The sequence below is a fragment of the Globicephala melas genome, chromosome 4 (genome assembly GCF_963455315.2).
Source record: "Globicephala melas chromosome 4, mGloMel1.2, whole genome shotgun sequence".
In the NCBI taxonomy this organism is placed as follows: domain Eukaryota; kingdom Metazoa; phylum Chordata; class Mammalia; order Artiodactyla; family Delphinidae; genus Globicephala; species Globicephala melas.
The window spans coordinates 143,002,918-143,026,222 of record NC_083317.1 but is presented as its reverse complement, the minus strand read 5'-3'; the positions used below and the strand labels follow the sequence as shown (position 1 = coordinate 143,026,222).

The following is a 23,305-nucleotide window of genomic DNA, read 5'->3' as shown; positions in this document are numbered from 1 at the left end:
AGTTCCAGCAGAGAGCCCGCTGGGCGGGGTTAGGCCGGCGCAACCTGCTCCCGGGTCCTGTGCCCCGCTCCCCGGGATTCGAGCCTGAGAGGCAGAGGCGAGCCGGCGGCGACCGTCCGCGGCAAGGCCTGGGCTGGAGAGCGTCCCGACATCCCGCCGCCGCGAGGAGGCAAGTTGGGGGCGGGGCTCCCGGGGCCGCAGCCCGCGGTGCTGCTGTGCAGCCCGCGCGCCGCTCCCCTCTGGGCCTGCGGGTCTGTCGGGGGCGTCCGGCGGGGCCGCTTTGCGCTGCGGGCGCCTCACCTGGGGTGGGGGCCGCTGTGGGCTCCCCGCTTTCCCCGGACGCGCGCAGAAACTGGGGGCTCCGGCGGCGCTGCCCCAGCCGGCAGGTGGGGCACTCGAGGTACGGGGGCTTGGCGGTGGGAGCCGCGTCTGTCCCCCCCGCAGCAATTGGGGCTGCAGGCCCCGCTCCGAGGGATTTTGCACCAAAAGGATGGGGGGGATGGGAGGGGGTGTTGCAGGCGGGTCCTCGCCTTCCCAGGTCCGTGCCTTTCCTGCTTGCAGATCTGGTCCCACATTTGCTACGTAAGAACCACGGTCTTTTTAGGAAGGCGAAATATTTATATGCCCAAATCTGGTCGTCAGGTACGAGTGTTTTGGGGAAAAAAACCGAGAAAATGCAGGCGTTTTTTGTTGCGTTCTTTATTGACAGTTTATTTACTAGCTTTTTTGCATCTCCAGAATATTTTCATTTTAGAAAAGTCATGTGGTTTAATTCTCTTACGAATTCTAAGTTTAAATGTGGCGAAGGTTTAAGAGACTCTTATCTTGTAAATTAGCGGGTTTGGTTATTTTTTTTTACCCCATTTCCTAATATCCTTTGTTGTTGTTTTTTTAATTGCAGCTTTTCCGTTGTAAAAGCCCTCACAGGTGCATTGATTCATTCAACAGATATTTCTGAAGGGCCTCATATGTGCCCAGCTGCTGGGATGGTAGCAGTGGTCGTCGCAGCAATTCGAGCTTCTTGGAAAAGGACAATAGACATAACATGTATATTATGCTCTGTGATAAGTGTTAAGGACAAATATTAAGGGGAGGGGACGGGTAGGGCGTGTTGGGGCAGGGGTGGAAATTTTGGGTGGAATATTCAGGTAAGTGTTGAGAAGTGGCATTTGAGAAAAGACCTTGGAGGTGTGGGGACTGATTTCAGTCAGGGAGAAGAGCGCCAGGGCTGGAGCGTGCCTGTGTTAATACAGGACCAGCAAGGAGGCAGAGGGGAAACTGGCCCGTGACATCAAAGAGACGAATGTTCTTACGGACTTTGGGTTTTCAAACTTTCTGAGATTGGAAACCATGGGACAATGTTGAGCAGAAGGGTGACTTCATGTGACCTACATTTTAAAAGGATCACTTGGGGAATTCCCTGGTGGTCCAGTGGTTAGGACTCAGCTTTCTCTGCCTTGGCCTGGGTTCGATCCCTGGTTGGGGAACTAAGATCCCGCAAGCCTGCGCAGCGTGGCCAAAGGAAAAAAAGAAAAAGGATTATTTGAGGCTAAAAGGAAGAAGGGAAAAAGTGTGGACGGTTAGGAGGTTGTATTCATTTTCCTGTTGCTGTTATAACAAATTACAGCAAATTTACTGGCTTAAAAGAGTACAGAGGGACTTCCCTGGCAGTCCAGTGGTTAGGACTCTGCACCTCAAATGCAGGGGGCATGGGTTCGATCTCTGGTTGGGGAACTAGGATCCCACATGCCATGTGGCACGGCCAAAAAATTAAACAATAAAAGAATAAAGAGTACACGTTTATCGTCTTATAGGTCTGTAGGTCAGAAATCTCACTAGGCTAATATCGAGTTGTCAGTCGAGCTGTGTTCCTTTTAGGGGTGCTAGGGGAGACTCCATTTCCTTAACTTTTCCAGCTTCTGGAGGCCACCTGCATCCCTTGGTTTCTGGCCTCTTCATCTTCAAAGCCAGCATTATAGCATCTTCAAATCTCTCTCTCTCTCACTTCTGCCACTCTTGTCTCCGCCTTATAAAGACACTGTGATTACATTGAGTCCACTCAGATAATCCAGGATAATCTCCCCATCTCCAGGTTCTTCATTTAGTCACAACCACAAAGTCTTTTTTTTTTTACCATGTAAAGTAGAATACTTATGGATTTGGGGGATTATGATGTGGACATCTTTGAGAGATCAGATGAGAGACTATAGTGCCTTGGACTACTTCATGAGTGATGGAGGTGCTAGGCGGTCCAGCCTTGGATGTGTTTGAAAGGTAGAGGGTTTATTGATGGATCAGATGTGGGTTATGAGGAAAATTAGTCAAGAACGATTGACTACAAAGGTGGAATAATCATTTGGAAAGAAGATGCTGGCAGTGTGATTAATCACTGCTATTTCTTAATTAGGTTTTGCAGTTTCGTTTGTTGATTTGCAGTTTGCAGTTTCTCAATTAGCAATTTTGCAAGATTTGGATTGGTATTTTCAATTGATCTTGAGATTCCTGAGGGCAGGGATCATTTCTGATTTTGCCTCCTAGTTTGTCCCTAATGCCTGGCATTAGGATAATCTCTCAGTAAATATTTAGTGAATGAGTAAAAGAATGGTTACTGGAATCTGTTTATAGTATTTCATTTTGGGCAGTATTGTTTGCAAAACTCGTTTAATATGTGTTTATGTATGTAAAGTGTATTCATCTATGGCTAAGTGAAAGTATTGCACACAATCCATGATGTTTACATAAACAAATACGGAGTGTAGAGGTTTTCTTCCTGTAATGCTTGCATAATAAGATCTATAACATCTCTTTATGACGTTAACAGTGTTGTGGTGATAATATTTTTCAGCTTGCATTAAAAAATTGTGTTTTACTTTAAAACTAGAATGATTTCCTTAGAAGAACAGAGGAAGAACAGAAGTACTGACAATTCTGGGTAGCTCTTTCTGATGGCTTTTCAAAGAGAATACTGACCAAGCTCAGTGTTTTCAGCAGAATGGATCAGATCAATTTTTATTCTCTAGACACATTATTGATTAGCCTGGAAAGCAAAGCAATATGTATTTAGACTGCATTGGATTTTGCCTGTTAAGCACACACTCTTAGTCATTTACATCAGACTGTCAGGGATTAATAGGTCACAGATTGAATTGTATTGTCCAGCAGTTTCTTAGGGTAGGGACTATACAGGTAGCTGTAGCTACCGCTTTTTGTATTAACCTCGTGTTAATGCAGTTTCCGGGTAAGTGGTTTCCGCTCTCATAGCGTTACAGTATTAGAAGTGACCTTAAAGGTCATCCATCTACTCTGGGGCCTTTCAAACTCTGGAAACCTGGGTTTAGTAGGAGGCGTGGCCACCCCCAGGATCTATTCATGTGATTCCCTGCCCTTTCAGGGTGCCGCAGATGACCTCCCTTTATATTTGGAAGGGAATGGTGCCTATTTATTGTGTTTGGGAATTATGAAATATTATAATGCTTATAGAACTAACCTTTTAGTAGGTTTTATTTTGTACATATTAAATATATATGTGTGAGAACAACTTTCTTATATGTAACGTGAGTCCCTGCCATCATGATCCTATATGGAAAATAAAGTGTTTTTGTATGTGTATTTAATGTTATTCATGCAAAATCTTACATTAGATATTAATTTTTTTTACAGAACACATACTTTGAAAAAATTAATTTTATGGGGCTTCCCTGGTGGTGCAGTGGTTGAGAGTCCGCCTGCCGATGCAGGGGACACGGGTTCGTGCCCCGGTCCGGGAGGATCCCACATGCTGTGAAACGGCTGGGCCCGTGAGCCATGGCCGCTGAGCCTGCGCATCCGGAGCCTGTGCTCCGCAATGGGAGAGGCCACAGCAGTGAGAGGCCTGCTATACAATGTAGCCTTGTAGCTTATTTATTTTATACACAGTAGTTTATACCTCAAGAATTCTTTTTCTTAAAGATTTTTTGATGTGGACCATTTTTAAAGTCTTTATTGAATTTGTTACAATATTGGTGTTTTGGCTGAGAGGCATGTGGGATCTTAGCTCCCTGATCAGGGATTGAACCCTCATCCCCTGCATTATAAGGTGAAGTCTTACCCACTGGACTTCCAGGGAAGTCCCAAGAATTCATATTTTTTAATTGATGGTAAAGCAGGTCACTAATCTTCAGTTTTTACTCTAGTTGCGGCGAGAGCAGGGGCTACTCTTCATTGCAGTGCGTGGGCTTCTCATTACTGTGGCTTCTCGTTGCGGAGCATGAGCTCTAGGCACACGGGCTTTGGTAGTTGTGGTGCGTGGGCTCAGCAGTTGTGGTGCACGGGCTTAGTTGCCCTGTGGCATGTGGCATCTTCCCGGACCAGGACTCGAACCTGTGTCCCCTGCATTGGCAGGCGGATTCTTAACCACTGCACCACCAGGGAAGTCCTAATCTTCAGGTTTATGTAGTAGTATTGTTTCCCACTTGAAGACAACTAGGAAGCTAGAATGCTTCAGGTGTGCTTTGATTAATCACACTTACCCTCTCATCTTTGTTTCCTTTTTGATGGTATAAAGTATTTACCAAAATCTGTTTTATTTCTTTCCTTCTCTCACCATCCTAAAAAACCTTAAAATCGTTACCTAGTGTTTGAGTTACCTCTTTTCAGTTGCTTTTACTGTTTGCCCTTGAAGTCTTCTCTGAAATACTGAAACAAATCCCCCAATTTATCTTATACAAACACAGATACAAAATAGTGCATATTTTTAACAGACTTTATCTGCTGATCCTAATATTATTTCAGAGGAAGGGAAATAACAATAGAAAATAACAATAGAAAAATCAGAATTTAGATTCCAACGGCAACCTTTTCTGACAACAGAATTGTTCTGCGTGCCACCATCACTTTCTTATCCTCTTCTCACGTAGTTAGGTGGCAACTTCCTTTAAATTTTAATATTATTAAAAGCCCTTTGGGCCTTTCTCACCTTCTGAGATGACCCACATCCTGTCTGTGTAGTGTGTTTGTCCGAAGGCCGCTCTCGCCTTCTGAGATGGCCCACATTGTCTGTGGAGCATGTTTCTCGCTAAATAAATCCACTTTGGGACTTCCCTGGTGGCGCAGTGGTTAAGAATCCACCTGCCAGTGCAGGGGACACGGGTTTGAGCCCTGGTCCGGGAAGATCCCACATGCCGCGGAGCAACTAAGCCCGTATGCCACAACTACTGAGCCTGCACTCTAGAGCCTGCGCACCACAACTACTGAGCCCCCATGCCGCAACTACGGAAGCTCGCACAGATAGAGCCTGTGCTCCGCAACAAGAGAAGCCGCTGCAATGAGAAGCCCACGCACCACAATGAAGGGCAGCCCCACTGGCTGCAACTGGAGAAAGCCCATGCACAGCAACAAAGACCCAACACAGCCAAAAAAAAAAAAAAATTTTTTTCATGTCAGGAGATAAGTGTCATGGCTGATCTGGGTCATAAGAAATTATGGACTTTGACAACTGATCTACGACAAAGGAGTCAAGGATATACAATGGAGAAAAGACAGCCTCTTCAGTAAGTTGGTGCTGGGAAAACTGGACAGCTACATGGAAAAGAATGAAATTAGAACCCTCCCTAACACTATACACAAAAATAAACTCAAAATGGATTAAAGACCTAAAGGTAAGATCAAAAAACATAAAACTCCCTGAAGAAAACATAGGCAGAACACTCTTCGACATAAATCTTAGAAATACTTTTTTGAATCTGTTTCCTAAGGCAAAGGAAACAAAAGCAAAAATAAACAAATGGCACCTAATTAAACTTAAAAGCTTTTGCACAGCAGAGAAAACCATCAACAAACTGAAGACAACCTACTGAATGGGAGAAAATATTTGCACACGGTATGACTGCTAAGGGCTTAATATCCAAAATACAACTCATACAATTCAATATAAAAAAGACCCCAATTTAAAAATGGGCCGCGGACCTAAATAGACACTTTTTCAAAGAAGACACACTGATGGCCAACAGGCACATGAAAAGATGCTCAACGTCGTTCGTCATTAGAGAAATGCAAATCAAAACCACAATGAGATATCACCTCACACCTGTTAGAGTGGCTATCATCCAAAAGTCTACAAATAACAAACGTAGGCAAGGATGTGGAGGAAAGGGGACCCCCTTGCACTGTTGGTGGCAATGTAAACTGGTGCAGCCACTGTGGAAAACAATATGGAGGTTCTTCAGAAACCTAAACATAGAGCTACCATATGATTGAGCATTTCCACTCCTGGGTATATATCCGAAGAAAACAAACATGCAAATTTGAAAAGATACCTACATCCCAATGTTTGTTGCAGCACTATTTACAGCAGCCAAGATCTGGAAGCAACCTAAGTGTCCATCAACAGAGGAATGGTTAAAGAAGATATCAATATATACAATGGAATATTACTCAGCCATAAAAAAGAATGAAATTTTGCTATTTGCAACAACGTAGATGGACCTGGAGGGTATTACGCATATTGAAATAAGTCAGAGAAAAGACAAATATTGTATGTTATCATTTATATGTGGAATTTAAAAAAATACAACAAACTAGTGGATATAACAAAAAAGAAACAGACTCAGAGATAGAACAAACTAGTGGTTACCAGTGGGGGGAGAGAGGGGAGGGGCAAGTAGGGGTAGGGGATTATACTCCTATGCATAAAATAAATAAGCTACAAGGATATATTGTACAGCACAGAGAAGATAGCCAATATTTTATAATAACTATACATGGAGTATAATCTATAAAATTTTTGACTCTGTTGTACACCTGAAACTAACATAACACTGGAAATCAGCTATACCTCGATCAAAAAAATTTACAGATTTTGGGAAAACAGAGTAGAGAAGACTTACAGGAAGTTCATTTGTTAATGTTTTAGGTGTTGATAAAAAAAAATAGTGATATGTGACACACGTGCGCACACACATACAGAAAGACGCCCACCGTCCCTTTTATTTGAATGCTCATTTGGACTTTCTTGTTGTTTTCTGACTTGAAGGCGTTGTGGCGTGCTTTTTCGTCAGAGCTATTGCATGTTCACACTTCTAGGTAAGAGAACTGGAGGAAAGGAGGCAAAAGACAATGTGGAACTTTAACTTCTCTTCCCAAGTTTTTCTGTTGTATTTAATGAGCCCCCTTTCCCTTTCTGTCTTGTCTGCTGGTACCTTGCCTTCTGGAAAATAAAAACTTTGAGGAAAATTCAAGAAAGTGTTACCCAGTCTTGCTCTTCCATGCGTATGTGAGGAAGCGAGGAGAAATGAGTTTTCCTTTCTTTCAGTTTAAAGTGCCTGAGCAATTTTTCTAGCATGAAGAACTGTGACGCAAAAAGAAGTACGACTAAGACAGCCCCAAATCCAGTTTCTCACTCTCTTGAGAAAAGACTGACGTTTGCATTGATGGTGTTAATACTTCTTTAAAAAATGATGTCTACTCTCTGTCCAAATTTTTATCTTCATGCCTCCTTAAACTTTTACGTAAATGCTTATTTTTCCAGGTAAACATTGACGAGCAGGCAGTCTTTCAAGGATTGCTTCATCTAGGATTCGGTTCGGATTCCTATAGGCTTAATTAGTATTGGACTAGTCTTTGTATAAGATGTGTTTATGCTGTTTGAAAACAAACATATATCTATACATGTATTCTTATGTTTCTCTAGGTCACCTCTGCAGAGATATATAGGAAACTAGTAACACTGATTAAGGGAGGACGGGAACCAGGAATGGGGTTTGGAACGATGTACCGTATTCTACATTTCTTTTTATACTTGCAGTTTCCCCCTGTGTATGTATTACTAATTAAATTTAAACACAGAAAGAAAGAAAAAGGAAAGGTTGATTTTTTTCTTTTTTTTTTAACAGTACACAGTTTTAAAGATCTTCTCTTTTCTTCACAGTGATATCCTAAGGGAAGATGGGAAAGGGCTGTAAGGTTGTGGTTTGTGGCTTGTTATCTGTCGGGAAAACGGCAATTTTGGAGCAGCTTCTTTATGGGAATCATACTATTGGTAAGATTATTTTTCCCTAGTTTCCCTGCAGGTTCTGGGAACTGGTCAGGGTCCTTTGTTGGTCATGCTAACTTAAAGATGGGCGGTGGTGCACAAAAGTGAGGTGTCATCGAGAGGGACCAAAAGTGTCATAGAAATCGACAGAGATGAGGGGGGGAAAGTAGGGGCAAGGAAAAAAACATCTTTATGTTGTTGAAATTCCAGAGTGCTTGCACTTAACTCTGTTAGAACAAGAGTTATAACAGGTAAGAAAAATGTTGTCTCTATGTGGTTTCCAGTGTGTTTACATGATGAAGAGTGGTCTTGGAATCACAGACTCACTGACTTCAGAATACATTGAATGATCTCTCATTCTCATTTCAAACATGACTTTCCAGTACTGCTGTATAGGTTTTAAGAATGGAAGAGACAGCTGTTTGCTGCAATATGACCTAATTTTGTGAATCGGATTATCTCATTCATTTATTCATTCATTGAGTTAAATAATTGTTCAGTACTTGCTCTCTGATACAGGCTGTGAGGATTTAGAGGTGGAGAAGCATCTCTGGCTTTAAGGTCACAGTTCGGTAAGGAAGGACAGACATAACACGTTAGAATGAAACAAGGCTTATCTTAGAGATATACGTAGAATCATAGATCTTTGAAGTATTTATCGCTGGCAGGTGGCTTCAAGCACATTTCTGTCTTTTATTAACCATTTTGATGAACTCTGATCCTCTTCCACCTTCCCAGAATAATATTTAACAACTTCGGTTAAATCCATATTTGGTTTTTATTAATAACGATGCCTGTGCCAGAAGGTCTGAAAACCTATCACAGTGCTGCACTGTTGGTTCTGAATTTTTCACCTTCAGATTCTAATTTATGCCAGTGAAAAAGTAAATTATGCCCAAAGGGGGAAAAAAAGAATCCCTTTCCCCTCTTCAAACCCCAACAGATTTTGTTTCTGTAGGCTGTGTCTTAGGATATTTTTATTGTATTAGAGATTAAACCTGAGGAAATTAAAAAAAAACTTATCACGTAAAATAATAACAATAAACTTATTATATGCTAAGGTAACACATTTTAATGAAAAATAGTTATATTTTCAAAAAAATTTAGTGAGAAGATGAGTGTTGATTTACGTTTTTTTTGTTTTTTTTTTTTTGCGGTACGCGGGCCTCTCACTGTTGTGGCCTCTCCCGTTGCGGAGCACAGGCTCCGGATGCGCAGGCTCAGCGGCCATGGCTCACGGGCCCAGCCCCTCCGCGGCATGTGGGATCTTCCCGGACCGGGGCACGAACCCGTGTCCCCTGCATCGGCAGGCGGACTCTCAATCACTGCGCCACCAGGGAAGCCCTGATTTACGTTTTTGAAAATCGAATGTCCAGCTTGATAGAAGGCAGCTGGGTTATCGTATCTGCTTGCCTTTGCATTCAATCTGCTGTTATATGTTTTTTTAGTTGAAATATGTGAAGAAAATATGGCCTCACACAAATATGTGGTTGAAAAAGGTAGGAATATTTTAATAGCTTTGCAGATAATTGTGGACTTTCTTCTTTGGTATTTCACTAAAACTCAATCAGTGATGGTTATTCAAAGGTTATTGCAGTGTGGAGTCTGAAGCCACATCAGTGAACTTCTCCTGTTCTATTACATTAAAATCTCATTGATTTATCTTGCACTTCAAATGGGTTTTTTACCCATGCATGGTTTCTTAACATTTATGAATTGGTCATTTGGAAAATACTGGTTAACTGAGGTAAGCAGATCTTCCAAATACCATTTATTAATATCATCACCAGTCTCATCAGTATTGGGAAGCTATCAAGTTTCTGCTGATGGATACAATTCTCATTTTTGCTTGAAAGCTCAAATATTATCATTAACAACAGATACTATCAGTTATTTTCCTTGAAATGATAGGCTCTCGTTATTCATCTTTGAGAAAATGTCTGTCAGATACCCTGAATAACCATGGTTTTTTTCTGTTATTCCTTCTTTAAAAAAAAAAAAGAAGTGGGACTTCTCTGGTGGTGCGTTGGTTAAGAATCCTCATGCCAATACAGGGGACACTCGTTCGATCCCTGGTCCGGGAGGATCCCACATGCCGCGGAGCAACTAAGCTCATGTGCCGTGACAACTGAACCTGCGCTCTAGAGCCCGCGAGCCACAACTACTGAGCCCACGCACTTCAACTACTGAAGCCCACGCCTAGAGCCCGTGCTCCGCAACAAGAGAAGCCACTGCGATGAGAAGCCCGCACACCGCAACTAGAGAAAGCCTGTGTGCAGCAGGGAAGACCCAACACAGCCAAAAAAAAAAAAAAAAAGCTATTTCAGCTTGAAACTCAAACGCAAGAGCTTTTCCTCCAGTCAGTTACCATTATTCATTAAGCAGAAATACTTCATGTATACTTCTCATTAATCACATAGAATATTAAAGAGATGTAAAGATACATACTCATAGATTAGGATTTAATAAATTTGGTAATTTTTCCTGCTTCATCAAGGACATTCTTAAGTGAAACTGGCTTTTTCTTTTGAAACTGCAAGTATGAGGTGTTGAGGAATTCAACCTCTAATACAGTTGGTGCCACTGCCTTGATTTGTACTAAGGCCTCAGCAGGTTTTTTTTAGAGAATTTTTTTTCAATTAATTAATTAATTTTATTTTTGGCTGCGTTGGGTCTTCGTTGCTTCGTGCAGGCTTTCTCTAGTTGCGGCGAGCAGGGGCTACACTTCTTCCCACGGGCTTCTCATTGCAGTGGCTTCTCTTGTTGCGGAGCACGGGCTTCAGTAGTTGTGGCACGTGGGCTCGGTAGTTGTGGCACGTGAGCTCTACAGCACAGGCTTAGTAGTTGTGGCACACGGGCTTAGTCGCTCCACGGCATGTGGGATCTTCCCAGACGAGGGCTCGAACCCGTGTCCCCTGCATTGGCAGACGGATTCTTAACCACTGTGCCACCAGGGAAGTCCTGGCACCAGCAGTTTTACCCATCATTACTTTTATATCATCAGCGCAAATGTCAACACAGTGAAAAAGACAAATGTCTTATATTATTATGAAAATAGTTTTGCCCATATGGGTTCCCTGAAAGGAGACCTCAAGGGATCTCTGTAGACCACACTTTGACAACTGCTGGCACATGTAAATATTCTCAGCTGAGCAGTATTATGTACTATGATTGTTTCTTTTCTTTCTTTTTCTTCTTATGGAGGCTAATATTTGCTCTATCACTTGTTTAGTTTTGTTCATACCTTTTGCTGATTCTTCCACATGTCCAGATGGTTCTCAGTTCTCCATGAGGTCAATCATATCAGTAATCCACCCCGCCCTTTTTTGGGGGGATATTTTTCCAGGAGCTAGCGTTCTCTTATCTGGGCCTATTGTACAACATAGAACTTCCTTTTACTTTTTCTTTCTTCCTGGGTTTGATTTCCTGTTTCCTAGATCTCCTGTCACCTTCTGTTTACGCCCTTCTTTTGGTGGAGCACATCTTGCAGTGCTCTTTTGGGGGTTGAAAAGGTTGCCCAATGGGATGAGGCATCGGGTGATGACAGCCCTCAGAATGCCCTCTATGCCTGGTGCGCAGTAGTAATCCTGGGGCTTCTAAATAAAGGTATTTACTGTTGTCCCTATGCTTCCCTTTACTCTCGTGTGAGGTTTTGTTTTCCGAATCTGGTGTCTTCCTCTTTCTATGATTACATGCTAATTTTGACGGCGGGCCTCCCTCAAAGAGTTTCCTGAGAAAATGTGCATGATACGTATTCTGAGGCTTCACGTGTTTGAAAATGTCTTTACTTTCATTCACAGTTGAGTTATAATTTTGATGGGTATAGGATTCTAGATGGAGAATAAGTTCCTTCCAAAATTTTGAAAGCATTGGTCCATTATCATCTTTTCTCCTTCTTTTATTATAAAATGCATCATACATATAGAAAAGTGCATAAAACACGCATGTGGTTTAATGAATAATTACAAAACCTTTGCATAACCTCCGCACAGGTCAAAAGGTAGAAGACCGCAGGTACTCTCGTCAGCTCCCCGTGTTCCTCTCGTCAATCAGAACTCAGCCCTTCCCTTGCCTTTTGGTTAATCCCTTCTTTTCCTTATTGTTTTGCCACCTGTGTATGTATCACTGGATGACATCGTTTATTTTTGCCTCTTACTGACTTGACATCAACGGAATCATACCGTATAAATTTTTCAGTGTTTGTTTTTTTTCACTCAACATTATATTTGTAAGACTCATCCATATTGTTTTAAGTAGGTGTGGTGTAATTTTCACGATAGGTATATTGTCTCAGTATACCTCCATTTATTTACCTCTTGTATCTTTTTTTTTTTTTTTCCCCCGCCCCGTGTGGCATGTGGCATGTGGGATCTTGGTTCCCTGACCAGGGATCAAACCCGTGTCACCTGCATTGGGAGTGTGGCGTCTTATCCACTGGACCGCCATGGAAGTCCCTATTTACCTCTTGTATCTTGATGAACATTTGCGTTGTTTCCAGTTTGGGGCTATTAGAAATAGTGCTGCTGTGAAGAGTCTTATACACGTATCCCAGCTATGATTTGGACAAGGTCTGGGGGGATATACCTAGGAATGAAATCGCAGGCTCATAGACCATGTGTATCTTCAGTTTACCAGATTCTAATATCTTCTTCCAGTGCTTCTGAGAGGCCAGAAGCCATCGTGATTCTTGTTGCTTCGGATGTGGACGCTTTCGTAGGCTCTCTCCCCAGTGCTCTGAAATTCGCAGTGGTGTATCATAGGATCAGTCTGTGTTCATCCACGGTGCTGGGCACCTGGTGGGCCCTTTCAATATGGAGATGTGTGTTCTTCAGCTCTGAATTATTTCTCTTCTGTGTTCTCTCTTTCTGGAACTCCCTTTCAATATGGAAATGTGTGTTCTTCCGCTCTGAATTATTTCTCTTCTGTGTTCTCTCTTTCTGGAGCTCTCTTTTTGGATGCTGGATCTTCTGGACTCGTCCTCTGATTTTTAAAATTTCTCTTCTGTTTGAAATTTCTCAGCATTTTGTTCCACTCTGTGGGAATTTTCCCCATCTTTATTTTTCAGCCCTTCTACTGAGTTTTCATTTCTTAGTATCCTGTTATTTCATGGATGCACTATCTTATCTCTTTGAGTATAATATTTGGTAGTTTTTTTGTCTGTTTTCTTTTCTTTGCACAGTCTTTTTCTTTTCAGGTGCTCTTTCCTGAATTTTGGTCTCTTTCTCAGGTATCTGGTAATCCTTGGTTGTCTGCTTGTAATTAAGAATGGAGAACTGAAAAGCTAATTTAAAGCTCTAAGCATGTGGATAGGGTTCATGACCTTGCTTCATTATAAGGTGACCTGGGTGGGGCATTTGTTGGTTTACCTCAGAGGTTAGCATATTTAGGGTTTCTCTGTTTTCACTGGCCAGATTCCCCAGATCCCTCCGCCTAGAGGATAAAGAGTTGGCCGCCGAAGTTTTGGGAGCAGAGGGGGCACGTCACTGAGTTGCCCCTTGTTTTCACTGCGGACTCATACCCTCTGTCCCACATCTCAGCAGCCTGTTTTACCCTTTCTAGAAGTGCAGCCTTAGTCTCCTGCTAGGACAGAGGTGGCGTGGAGTGGCAGAGGAGATGCAGAGTCGTAGCTTCACTTGATGTATAGGGTGAGAAAATCTCAAAAGGTCTAAGCTTAATGGGAGAAGGAAGGGAACCAGCCTGGCTTTTGGTGGACAGAACATCCACCATGACAAAAGTCTTGGTAGTTTTTGCTTTTAAATTTTTTGTAATCGAAGCCCAATAAGTTTATGTCTCCATAGACTACCTCTTGCACTAGTCATTAACATTCAAAGTGTTCATCTTCTCACCTTAATCCCCTCATCCACAAATGGTTGTTGCATACTTGCTGTGTACACAGAAGTGTTGTTTCTCTTGAGGAAGTTCTAGGTGAGTTGAAGAGACAAAACCCACAGAAATGGAGCAAAGTCGAATGGATTTTACAGGGCTCATCATTCAGGCGAGCAGGGGAATGAAATTGGGGCTCCAGTTATGAGCTCACGCATTCATTCATTCATTCAGACGTTTACTAAGGACTTTCTATGTATGTAAGTCAATTCGTTAGTCCTCAGAGCTCCGAAGAGAGATTGCCACAGTCCTGGCTCTCGAGGAGTTTCCACTGCAGCTCCGGAGGGGACAGATACGAAACGAGTTTAGGGTGAAGTGGTATTACCTGTACAAGGCACAGTAAGAGCAGGATGGAGGGAAGTGGATAATCTGAAGAAAATCTACAGAGCTGACGTTTCAGCAGAGCCTGGAAAGGATGAGGTGTTGACCAGGTGTTTCCTGAACTGTTGCAGTCATTCAGGTGAAGGGAGCAAGCCAGGGGGAGTGGAAGCAGGCAGTGGATCGAGCAGATGTCTCAGGTGTAGAGTGGCTGATTTAGGACCACATTCACCCATACTTTCCTTGTTCAAAGAGAACGCTGAAGACTGACCAGGTGGATGGTGATCAAGGGACAAAAGCAAGGAGGAGGGACAGGTGGGGCAGGAAAGATAACAAGTCCTGTTAGTTTGAAGGACTTGGAGGACATTCACACAAAAGTGCACAGGAGGTACTTGGGAATTAAGGCCTGGTGCCTAGACCCAGACTGGACATGTACTTTTCTGAGTCCTTGAAACAGATCCTGGAAACAGTGGAAATTGTACAGAGAAAAATCAAACCCAGGTCCTGTCCTTGGCGCTGAGGAAAAAGAAAATGGGGGGCTTCCCTGGTGGCGCAATGGTTGAGAGTCCGCCTGCCGATGCAGGGGACATGGGTTCGTGCCCCGGTCCGGGAAGATCCCACATGCCGTGGAGCGGCTGGGCCCGTGAGCCATGGCCGCTGAGCCTGCGCGTCCGGAGCCTGTGCTCCACAACGGGAGAGGCCACAACAGTGAGAGGCCCACATACCGCAAAAAAAAAAAAAAAAAAAGAAAATGGGGCCACTTAGTTGTTGAAGGTACTTTAAAAACCAGCCCTTAATTCTCCAATTGAGATAGTAAGTTCTTTGACTCTTGTAAGTTACTTCTGAAAAATAAGTAATAGTAAATCTCACTGCCATATTTTTATTTTTTTATGTCTGTATGGAAGAAATAATCTTAAAAAGCACTTTGTTCATTTACTGTAACAATTACCTTTCATTTTAAAGAAGCTAGTAAATGGAAATATGATTCTTATGTGTAGTAAATAAGGAACCTAGAAGGCCACCTTCTAAAGGACGAGAAAGTACTCAACAATTGGTATTGAGTTATCCAGAAAGAGTAACAGCTTTTTTTTTTAATTGAGGCATAATTGACATAACATTGTATTAGTTTCAGGTGAATAACATAATAATTCGATATTTGTATATGTAAAAGTAATTCCTTTTTAACCCCAGGAATGGAGGACTGTGAAACAATGGAAGATGTGTATATGGCTTCAGTGGAAACGGATCGGGGAGTCAAGGAACAGTTACATCTTTACGACACCAGAGGCCTACAGGAAGGCGTGGAGCTGCCAAAGCATTATTTTTCATTTGCTGATGGCTTTGTTCTTGTGTACAGTGTGAATAACCTTGAATCCTTTCAAAGAGTGGAGCTTCTGAAGAAAGAAATTGATAAGTTCAAAGACAAAAAAGAGGTAAGTGAGTATGTTAAAAAATGCCAGCTATGAATTATAACATTGAAATTGTAGCATGGGCTTTTGGGCAATTAAAATATTTTAAAAGCATTAAATTGTATTCACAGTATCTGTAATCTTCATGATTTTTTCCCTAGCCCAGGAAATACAGGACTGAGTTCAACCAGGACCAGCATCTGACTTTCTGCCTTTGCTTCTTCCCATGTACAACTTGAATTTCAATGACTCCATATTGCAAATACTACATAGTTCATTTCACGTTATTTGGGATCATTGTTTCCTAGAGCTTTTTATTGTCTTCTTGGAGAAATACGATTGTCCTTAGCCTTAAAAAAAAAAAAAAAAAGAAAAATGTAAAAAACTAATAAATAATTAGTGGCTTCTATCCACTTAACATTTGAAAATAAGATTCTTACTATGGTCTGTAAAGTTTTAGATGATCTGGCCCATGGCTGTCCTTTCACCCTTAGCATTCTGTTCCTCTGTCACTGTACTCCAGTGGTCAACTTTCTGCTTTTCCAGCATGATAATTTTGTCCCCCTGTGAAGTCCTTCTCAGTGGCTCGTTCCCCTGCCTGGAACTCTCTCATCGCAGGTCTTTCTCTGGGTCTTGGCATGGCTGACTCCTCAGGGTTTAGGGAACCGTGTCATGAACCCAATTAACAGCACTGGCTAGGTGTTCTTAACCTAATTTTTACTTAACCTAATTTTTATGTATTTTTTATGTCATACTTTTAATTTTGAGGTAATTGTAGATTCACATGCAATTTTAAGAAATAATAGAGATCCCTAACTCAGTTTCCCCCAATGCTAATAACACTGTGCAAAACTATAGTAAAATAACACAGCCGAGGTACTGACGTTTATACAGTGAGGGAACCTTTCCAGCACTGCAGGGACCCCTCATGGGACCTTTTACGGCCTCACGCATTCCCCTCCCATCCCCTCTCCCTCCTTAACCGTTATCTGTTCTCCATTTCTGTAACCTTGTCATTTCAAGAGTGTTAACGTAAATGGAATCGCAGTTTGTAACCTTTTGGTATCGGCCTTTTTCACTCAGCGTAATTCTCTGGAGAGTCAGCCAGGTAATTGCGTGTATGAGTCGTTCATTCCTTTTTCTTGCTGGGTGGTTTTCCATGGTGTGTATGTACCGCAGTTTATTTAACCACTCACCTGTTCAAGGACCTCTGGGTTGTTGATATTTTAATTATTTTTATTATTTTGAATACTAACTTACTTTGTGAATAGATAACAACATTCACAAGGTTCAGTCTTCAAAAGATATAAAAAGGTAAGTAATGAAGACTCCTCTCTACCTGTTTCCCATCTTTCTCACTGAGACAGATAAGTGCTGTTATTATTTGGGGGAGAATCCCCCAGATTTCCCTCCCTGCCCCCCTAAAGTTAGAAGTATAGTTCAGTGAACTCATGTACTTGATACTTGAATCTTAGCTCTGCTTCTCAACTTTTCTGCCTTAGTTTCTTTATCTATAAAATAAGGAAAATAATAGTACCTTTCTCATATGGTTATTATGGGGATTTAAGAAGTACATTCATTCAGCAAATGCTTATTTTTAAATTTTTTTATTGAAGTAGAGTTGATTTACAATGTTGTGTCAATTACTGCCATACAGCAAAATGATTCAGTTATACATGCATATACTTTTAAAAATTCTTTTCCATTTTGGTTTATCACAGGATATTGAATATAGTTCCCTGTGCTCTACAGTAGGACCTTGTTGTTTATCCATCCTGTATATAATAGTTCGCATCTGCTAACCCCAAACTCCCACTCCATCCCTCCCCCACCCCCTCCCCCTTGGCAACCACCAGTCTGTTCTCTATGTGAGTCTGTTTCTGTTTCATAGATAAATTCACTTGTGTCATACTTTAGATTCCACATATAAGTGATATGGTATTTGTCTTACTCTGTCTGACTTACTTCACTTAGTACGATAATCTCTAGCTGCATGCATGTTGCTGCAGATGGCATTATTTTGTTTCTTTTTACGGCTGAGTACTATTCCATTGTGTATATGTACCATGTCTACTTTATCCATTCATCTGTTGATGGGCATTTAGGTCGTTTCCAGGTTTTGGCTACTGTGCACAGTGCTGCAGTGAACATTGGGGTGCATGTATTTTTTCGAATTAGAGTTTTCTCCGGATATATACCCAGGAGTGAGATTGCGGGATCATACCGTAGTTCTATTTGTAGTTTTTTAAGGAACCTCCATACTGTTCTCCATAGTGGCTGTATCAATTTCCATTCCCACCAAGAGTGTAGGAGGGTTCCCTGTTCTCCAGCACTTATTGTTTGTAAATTTTTTTTGATGATGGCCATTCTGACCAGTGTGAGGTGCTACCTCATTGTAGTTTTGATAGCAGATGCTTACTGGGCTATGGGCCTGGCACTGTTCTAGGTGAGGCGGAGGGAATACAGTAGAGAATAGAACAGAGTCCCTGTTGCCATAAAGCTTCTGTCTGGGGGGTGGGGGAGAGAGGGACAACGAACAAGTATGTATTGTGAGGAGTGATGCAGTGTAGGAAGAAAAGTCAAGCAGAGTGGGGAGTGAGGGCACTGCTTTCTGTAGGTGATATGGGAAGGCCTGGTGAGGTGACTTGCAGCAGAGATTTGAAGGGTGTGAGGGAAGGGCGCAAGCCGATGTCTAGAGGAGGCTGCTCCAGGCGGAGGCCCCAGCTGAGCAGGGGCGGGGGCGGGAGCATGTTGCGCCAGGAGCAGCATTGAGGCCAGAGCGGGCGGGGCTGGGAGGAGGCAGAGCTGAGGGCGCCTCGGGATGGGAGGCGAAGGGATGGCAGGGTCTAGCTTGGGTGGCACGCACTTGTTTTCATGTCTGTTTTAAAAAATTGAAAGGGTAATGGTTGCACATGGTTCAAAAATGAAAATGATCTATAGAGAGGACTCTAGTGAACTTGTTCCCACCCCTGGGTTCAACCGTCTATCTCCTGTACCTCAAGCGTGCTGTTTTAATGTTTTACCCCTTTCCTAGTCTGGGGGCGTCCTTCCAGAGTTTCTCTGTGTAAATACAAGCAAACAGAAATGTATGTAATTTTTTCTTATTTTTCTCTCTGTTGTACCAAAGGTAGCATATTGTTGTACACCTTGTATTTTTCATGTAATATATCTTGGAGTCCTTTCCATAGCAGTTCTCAGATTCCTTTTTTTTTTTTTTTTTTAAACTGATGCCTAGTATTCACTGTGTGGCTGTAGATGTATCACACTTATTTAACCAGGCTCAGATTGATGGAGACTTAGGGTTTCTCTGGTCATTTGCTATCATGAACTATGCTGCAGTGACGAATCTTAGACGTTTGTTATTTTGTACATTTTAACGTAGAGTTGAAAGATCAACCAGCAGAAGTTAGGTTCTTGAGTTAAAGGTAAATATAGTGACAAGTTACTGTCCGTAGGAATGGTATGAAAATGCCTGTTTCTTCAGTCCTGACAACAATGTGTGGTTAAATTTTTGGATTTTGTGACTCTTCTGGGTGAAATGGTATTTTCATAGTTTCATTTGTCCTTAATGTGAACGAAGTTGAACCTCTTTTGACTTATTTTTATTTTTATTATTATTTTAATATTTATTTGGTTGCACCAAGTCTTAGTTGCTGCAGGCGGGCTCCTTAGTTGCGGCATGCATGTGGGATCTAGTTCCCTGACCAGGGATTGAACCCAGGCCCCCTGCATTGGAGTATAATTGCTTTACAATGGTGTTAGTTTCTGCTTTATAACAAAGTGAATCAGCTATACATATACATATATCCCCATATCCCCTCCCTCTTGCGTCTCCCTCCCACCCTCCCTATCCCACCCCTCTAGGTGGTCACAAAGCACCGAGCTGATCTCCCTGTGCTGTGTGGCTGCTTCCCATTAGCTATCTATTTTACATTTGGTAGTGTATGTATGTCCATGCCACTCTCTCAGGAAGTCTCATCTTTTGTTTTGTTTTAAAATGATCACTCTGGGACTTCCCTGGTGGTCCAGTGGTTAAGACTCCACACTTCCACTATAGGGGGCGTATGTTTGATCCCTGGTTGGGGAACTAAGATCCCGCATGCTGTGCGGCCAAAAAAAAAAAAAAAACACTGTTGACTTTCACCTTGAGGGACAAGGTGAGAAGCAGAGTTTAGTTCAGATGCTCTCGCTCTAGAGCACTTTGACATTTACCGGCTGGAGAAGTGAGAAGGCAGCAAAGGAGTCTACAAAGTGGCCTTTGAAGTACGAGGAACACCAAGAGATAAGGGTGACCCAGAAGGCAAGTAAAGTCGGCACTTTAAAAGGTAGGAAGTGACCAAGCTACGTCAGATACTAAAGGCAGATCAAAAGAGCCGAGAGGTGGCCAGCTTTAGTAACTTGGGACATCTCAACGACGACAGTTTTAGTGAAACGGTGAGACAGAGTCTGATGGACTGGATGTGAGAGAGTTGAGCACAGCAAACATAGCTCTTTGAAAGAGTTTTGAGTCAAAGGGTAAATATATTGTCCCCTAAAAGGGGAACAGAGAGGAGCTGGAGAAGGATGTATCAGAGGGTTTTGTTTTTCAGATGAGAGAGATGGTTGTACGCAGTGGGATGATTCAGCGGAGAGACGCAGGTGAGGGGATAGCCGATGGAGTGACACCTTGTCCAGGTTGAAGAGGGTGGGGACATGGGCTTAGAGGACCGTGGGGCTGGTAGACGTGGCGGTGGAAGCACCTGACAGTTCCCTTCTAGTTGCTCCTGTCTTCTTGCTGACGTAGTGTGGACATCAGCTGAGGGTGAGACGGGGAAGGCAGAGGGAACGGTGGAGGTTGGAGGAGGGCCAAGGTAGGAGATGCCGTCCTTCCAGGGGAAGTGGCGGGAACGTGATGTGTTTGCTGGAGAACAGCAGCGCGCTGGAGGTCGGTGGTTACGAGCCGGGACCGGCCAGCGGGGTTGTGTTTTCTCCCGCCACGTTCGGTAAATGGTGTCGGCAAAAGGTACAGTTAAGAGTTCAACTTAACCGAGGTGGCGGCGGGGGCATACGGCGTGATGACGATGGCGAGGGAGCGAACGAGGAGAAGCTCGGTGCGGGGAGCGCCGAGGGCAGCAGCGGGGTTGCAGGACCGAGACAGAGGTGGTAGCGCTGGGGCTCGTGGGCCCCTGCGGTGCTTGCGGGATTGCTGCAGAGGGGTGCGGGGGATGAACCAGGAAGGCAGCGGGCGGAGCGGGATTCCCGCACTCGAGGTCAGAGAGGAGAGTGGTTGTCCTGGTTCGTGGGAGCGAGTGGCTGAGGTCAGGAGGGCAGTTAGGATCTCTGAAGTCAAGGAGCTGAGGGATGAGGTTATCGGGTCACCCCCAGGGCTGCTGAAATCACCACCAGTATGACGGGAGTAGCGTGTGGGGTGACCACGGGCCAGCGCTGGGATGGGCAGCAACAGCCGGGCCGGGGAGCAGGGGGCAGGGGGCGCAAGGCAGAAGCAGCAGCCCTCGGCCTGAGGGTTTCTAGGAAGGGACCGCGTTGGAGGTGGCCCCGAGCCTAGGACACCTCCCCCGCTGTGCCCTGCGGGCGGCCGGGTGAGCACGCAGCCAGGCCAGAGGAGAAGGGAACCTTCGCCGCAGAGACGGGGTGGGTGGTGGGGGGCAACGGGAGGGCTGGCTCCTGCTGAGAGACGGAGGAGAGCCCTGCCTGCCGCTCCGTGCCGCTCCGTCCTCCCATCGGAGCGCGCGCACGTCTCGAAGGCGGGAGCCCGGCCGTGGCGCAGAGGAGCCCCCCTCCACCTCCCCGGCCTCCTGCTTTAGGTGCCTTTCCAGGCACTCTCTCAGCGTCTGGAGGTCACCGCTCGTCTCCCCTCGCGCGGACTGTGACCACCCTTCTGGTCGCCTGAAACAGTGCCTGGGGGTAGCGAGCGCTCCACTTCGAGGGAAGGATCGATTGCCTTGCATTTAGGGTAAAATGTACCTATTGGGTGCTACGTTCAACACATATTTAGTGCTTGTGTCAGGTGCTTTGCTGCGTTTAGGAGTGATGCGAACAGAACAATTCCCGTTCTCAAGGAGCTCAGGCCCCAGGGCTGCAGACCTCTCACGGCTCCACAAGTTCCGTGGTTGTATCTTCAAGTACGTATCGCAGGTTTCCCAGACAGCAGGTAGAGCTAAACTGAAATGTGGACACACCTCAGTCAAACTGTTATCTGTACCCTCGATAGTGATTTCCCCAAGTCTGTCTTCCAGCCGTATCCGGAGTTGAGTAACTTCAGCTGTCACACAGTCAGCAGCCTGTAGAGCATCTGCGTTTTTAAGGAGATACACCAAGCGAGGAGGGGTGAGGTAATGCCCTTTACCCTTCAGCCTCACGCCTGAGGATCAGTTTGGATGAAGCACTTTGTTAAATGGGACAGTTTTCTTCCTCCGTTTTGTCTAGGAACTGATGCTGGCAAAGTGTGATCTTTTTTACCCGTTTCTTTCAGGTGGCCATTGTCGTGTTAGGAAACAAAACTGACCTTTCTGAGCAGAGACAAGTGGACGCCGAAGTGGCACAGCGGTGGGCCAGGAGTGAGAAGGTGCATCTGTGGGAGGTGACGGTCACAGACCGCAAGACCCTGATCGAGCCCTTCACCCTGCTAGCCCGCAAACTCTCCCAGCCCCAGAGCAAACCGAGCTTCCCTCTGCCTGGGAGGAGAAGCAAAGGCAACTCCAGCTCTGAGAACTAAACCCTAGGGTGCACAACTGTCCCTTGAATGGTGACTGCCTCGAGGTGTCTGTGAACTTATGTAAAACAGGCCATTTCTGTCTACCTTTGGTCCTTAGGAAGACCCTGGGGAAGTAATTTAATGCACTTCCAGTTACGATTCAGTTACTGTTCCCTGACATGAAATAATAATATATTTGCGTTCTCCTTGTTTCAGACTTGTCCCTAAAATTAGCACCTTTGTTATCTGTATTATGTTGCATTTGCCAAAAGAATAAAATAAAATTTGGGTGGTATGCATGTGTACCTGTGAGTAGCTCCCCTCACCTTTAACCCGTCTCAGAAGCTGTCATTCTGTGTAACTTTATGCAGACTTACCCGCTCAAATGTTAATTTTGTTTTTGAAAAGTTCACTCATCATCTAAGGTCTAGGATTATGAAAGGACATTTTGTGTGTGTCCAAATTGGATCACAACAGTAAATCTGGGTACTAAGTTAAGCTAAATTTTATCTGGTAGGGATCTTGCTAAACCTGTGATTTAGCTTTGTTCAAATTATGCTTAGCATGAATTGAGTAGGTGGTGTAAATACGTTCCAGCTGGTGCTTCCTTCTGTAGGAAACTGCTGAACACTTACGGACAGTGACGCTTCCATTTCCCACAAGGCATACCATACCTTCTGGAGTCGTCTTCAAGTTAGTTAGGTATCTGAGTTTGTGCTATGGTTCTCTGAAGATTTTGGCAAGATCTGAGTAGCGGGGCTGACTATGTTGAGCAAGTTGACAATGCTGTTAACTAACTGTAAAGTCGGAAGCAAGCTACTTAGTGGTTTTGACCGTGAAAACAGTGCACTATTAGTTTTCAATATAAAGTATGAGATAAGCTGTCCAGCAAAGAAATGTTAAAACGTCTAGTAAATAGCAGTATCTTGAATACTTTTAAGGCGCGGTTCAGTGAATTCAAACTCACTCACTTGGTGGGACTTCCCTGGGGGC

At 43.8% G+C, this 23,305-nt stretch overlaps 1 protein-coding gene across 3 annotated transcripts; it reads left to right on the top strand.

The window, feature by feature from the left end:
* Positions 1-3: 3 nt before the first annotated feature.
* Positions 4-22,617, top strand: NKIRAS1 (NFKB inhibitor interacting Ras like 1). 3 transcript variants are annotated; one of them, XM_030876323.2, is made up of 4 exons: positions 4-169; positions 7,904-8,014; positions 15,401-15,642; positions 22,091-22,617. In XM_030876323.2, exons 2-4 carry the CDS (start codon positions 7,921-7,923, stop codon positions 22,331-22,333), a joined length of 579 nt encoding a protein of 192 aa, XP_030732183.1. In that variant the 5' UTR covers positions 4-169; positions 7,904-7,920; the 3' UTR covers positions 22,334-22,617. The 3 variants fall into 3 exon arrangements, with proteins under 3 accessions (XP_030732183.1, XP_030732184.1, XP_030732185.1); XM_030876324.2 differs by lacking the exon at positions 4-169 and adding an exon at positions 246-400; XM_030876325.3 differs by lacking the exon at positions 4-169 and adding an exon at positions 7,672-7,791.
* The last annotated feature ends 688 nt before the right edge of the window (positions 22,618-23,305 follow it).

Bases quoted from the DNA above. Each gene is read 5' to 3' on its own strand.
- NKIRAS1 (XM_030876323.2), top strand. From the start codon at position 7,921: ATGGGAAAGGGCTGTAAGGTTGTGGTTTGTGGCTTGTTATCTGTCGGG. The intron at 8,015-15,400 runs GTAAGATTATTT...TTTTAACCCCAG, and splicing joins TTATGGGAATCATACTATTG to GAATGGAGGACTGTGAAACA. The intron at 15,643-22,090 runs GTAAGTGAGTAT...CGTTTCTTTCAG, and splicing joins AGTTCAAAGACAAAAAAGAG to GTGGCCATTGTCGTGTTAGG.